The following is a 2,790-nucleotide window of genomic DNA, read 5'->3' as shown; positions in this document are numbered from 1 at the left end:
GCTTGATTTATCATACCTAGACTCAAGTGATGGACAAATGGTACAATATAATATTATTTGAGAAATAAAAATGACATTTGGATATTATTGTTGTTAATGGACAAACCTCTTACTAGTTTAGACCTCTAGTAGAATTAGTATTTAGTCTTTGGACTAAATCTCTACTTATTCTGCTATGACTTAGTTTACCTATTGCGTATTTTATCCATGATTGCGTGCCTAGACTAGACACCAACATCGGGGTGTTGCCAGCAGACTAGCATCCCTGATATCATGGATCCTCGCCAAACTCTTTACTGAGGAACGAGGCGCCACATCTGTTGTCTTGTGGAAAAGTATTATCCTTTTAAGTTTTCTAAGAATAAGAAAATTAGTTTAAAGTTTCAATTGAAGCATTTTGAAGTTTATGTGCTTAAAAATCCGAAACTTCAAAATTTGTCATCTATTGCAGACTTATGTCGAAAATTGGTAGAGATAGAGAAATCAAAGACATACTATCCTATTGATAGATTGATTCATCTTGTTTTGACTTTTCCAGTATCTATAGCGACTATTGAATGGCCATTTTCAGCTCTGAAAATTGTTAAAATAAGACTTTGTAATAATGTTGAGGATGAATTTCTAGCAAATAATTTAGTTATCTACATTGAAAGAGAAATCTCTAAGAATTTTTATTTATTTTCAAGTATGGATGATTTTGTTTCTTTAAAAAAGCCTATGTTACAATTTTAGACGCTATATATATTTTTTTTGTTTAATATGTTTGTATGAGTATCTTTATATTATTTCAATGATATATTATTCTTGGCACATGATATACTTTTTTATGATACATAGGTTATATTAAACGTATTTTATTTCTATTTTAGATTTCACTATCATATTTTTCTATAGAGTAAGAAAAATTATTTAGAAAAAAAAAATCTTGTTATTTTTAAAGGTTCCGACCCTCACTAAAATATACCAAATTATTTTTATTTCAACTCAAATTTTATTTATTTGTATTTGGTTTAAAATACAATTGTGTAATCTTATCATTGATATATGAAATATACACATAGTATCGATCACGAGCGGATTGGTATAATATGACGAGATGATATATAGAACGGGTAATTCTTATCCAACCAAGCTGGTCCCCAAGGCTCAAGCAGCAGACCACGTGCATGGATGCATCAAAGTTCGTAGAGATCAGGCCGTAAAAAATAAAAGAAAATAAAAAAGAAAAAAAGAAAAAGAAAAAGCTCGGATTTTCTACTCCAAATAATTTTAGAATTCGATAAAAATAAAAGTCCGAATTAAGTTCTATGTCTCTCAGAGAGAGATCTCGAGGAGGAGGATAAAGTTCAGCGAATGGCGAAGGATCCGATGCACAGAAACCCTCTCTCTCTCTCTCTCTCTCTCTTTATATATATGCTCGGTCAAAACCGTTTCCTAGCTGTTGCCTCTGATCTCTCTCTTTCGTAGACACAGAAGCTCAGGAGAAAAATTACCCAAGGCGCAGAAAAGATGGTGATTCAATTGATTGATTATTACGCACATTCCATTCTGTTTGCAGGAATATCTCTCTACACCAACAACACGATCTTCTGATCTTCTTTTTTATGTTCTACCTAATTACCTCGTAAATTGTTTACAAGTATGTCGAATTCAGAGCTTTTTCTCATCAAAGACGATGAAGATGAAGTAATGAGATTCAAAATCTTGGGGACAACAGCCTCTTCGAGATTCGAAGATCACGATTATGATCATGATCATGATCATGCTATGGCCATGGACGTGCCGGAGCTTCGTCAACGTATAGAACAAGAAGACGGAGAAAAGAAGGGAGAAGAAGAAGAAGATCAAGATTGCGATGTTTCGGTTCCTGCTGTGGTTTGCAAAAGGCTATCTCTAGGAGAATTAGTGGAGGTCGAGGAAGACGACGATGGTTTAAAAACTCCAACATCTTTGGATAACAAAATCCCAGCGATCAAACAGTGCCCACCTGCTCCAAGACCTAATAAGCAGCTGCCAATGAAAAGAAAATCCTCGATCGTACTAAAAAAAACCCCTCAACCACTGAATCTACTAGAAGAGATCGAAGCACTCTTTCCTCTCTGGATTGTCTCTGATTTGCACCGCAAGATCAAGAAAGCTCGACGAGACGATGAATAGATCAGACTGTAAATTTTAATTATTTGGTAAGAGAACTTTGAATATTAACAAGGCTCTAGATTCTAGTCCATGAACATGATATTGATCATGAATTGAGAATGATTTATTTCTTTATAGTCATTGTTATTGATCTTCTTCTTCCTTTTTTTTTTTTTTTTTTTTTTTTTCTTTCTTTTTTTTTTCCTGGTCTAGATCATGATTTGATGGGATTGTTTCTAAGACCCAGATGATGGCGTAAAGCGAAAGTTTTGCAAAAGAAATCATCAAAGATATTGAAGTACAGTCCTAGAAAAAAAAAAAGGAGTTAGATGTACTGGAATTCTACTTTTCTCTGCGCCCTCGGGTTCTTTTGTACGTACTCAAGGTGTTACGCTGTTCTAAAGATCGGAATTTATTCTCAGAGACCGAATAAAAACAATAGATTTTAAATCGTTTTCTTTCCGAAAGATTCTATCTTTCTTTCCTCTCACGCTTGTTGAGTTAATAGAAATGTTTTACCCAACAAATTTTATAAAAATAAAATTATAAATTTACGTATAAATAATAAAATTATTTTTATTATAAAATAAATTTAATATATTATATAAAATCATGTCAATTTATAAATTTAATTTATAAAATCTTTTTATATTG

General features: G+C 32.5%; 1 protein-coding gene across 1 annotated transcript; it reads left to right on the top strand.

Moving 5' to 3' along the window:
* The first annotated feature begins 1,323 nt into the window (after window positions 1-1,323).
* LOC121264145 (cyclin-dependent protein kinase inhibitor SMR12-like) lies at window positions 1,324-2,413 on the top strand. The gene has a single exon (XM_041167221.1). It carries the CDS (start codon window positions 1,642-1,644, stop codon window positions 2,155-2,157), a length of 516 nt encoding a protein of 171 aa, XP_041023155.1. The 5' UTR covers window positions 1,324-1,641; the 3' UTR covers window positions 2,158-2,413.
* Window positions 2,414-2,790: the final 377 nt, after the last annotated feature.

The sequence above is a fragment of the Juglans microcarpa x Juglans regia genome, chromosome 5D (assembly GCF_004785595.1).
Source record: "Juglans microcarpa x Juglans regia isolate MS1-56 chromosome 5D, Jm3101_v1.0, whole genome shotgun sequence".
NCBI lineage: Eukaryota > Viridiplantae > Streptophyta > Magnoliopsida > Fagales > Juglandaceae > Juglans > Juglans microcarpa x Juglans regia.
This window is presented reverse-complemented; position numbering and strand designations above follow the sequence as displayed.

Excerpts from the sequence above, each read along its gene's own strand:
- LOC121264145 (XM_041167221.1), top strand. The coding sequence starts at position 1,642 with ATGTCGAATTCAGAGCTTTTTCTCATCAAAGACGATGAAGATGAAGTA.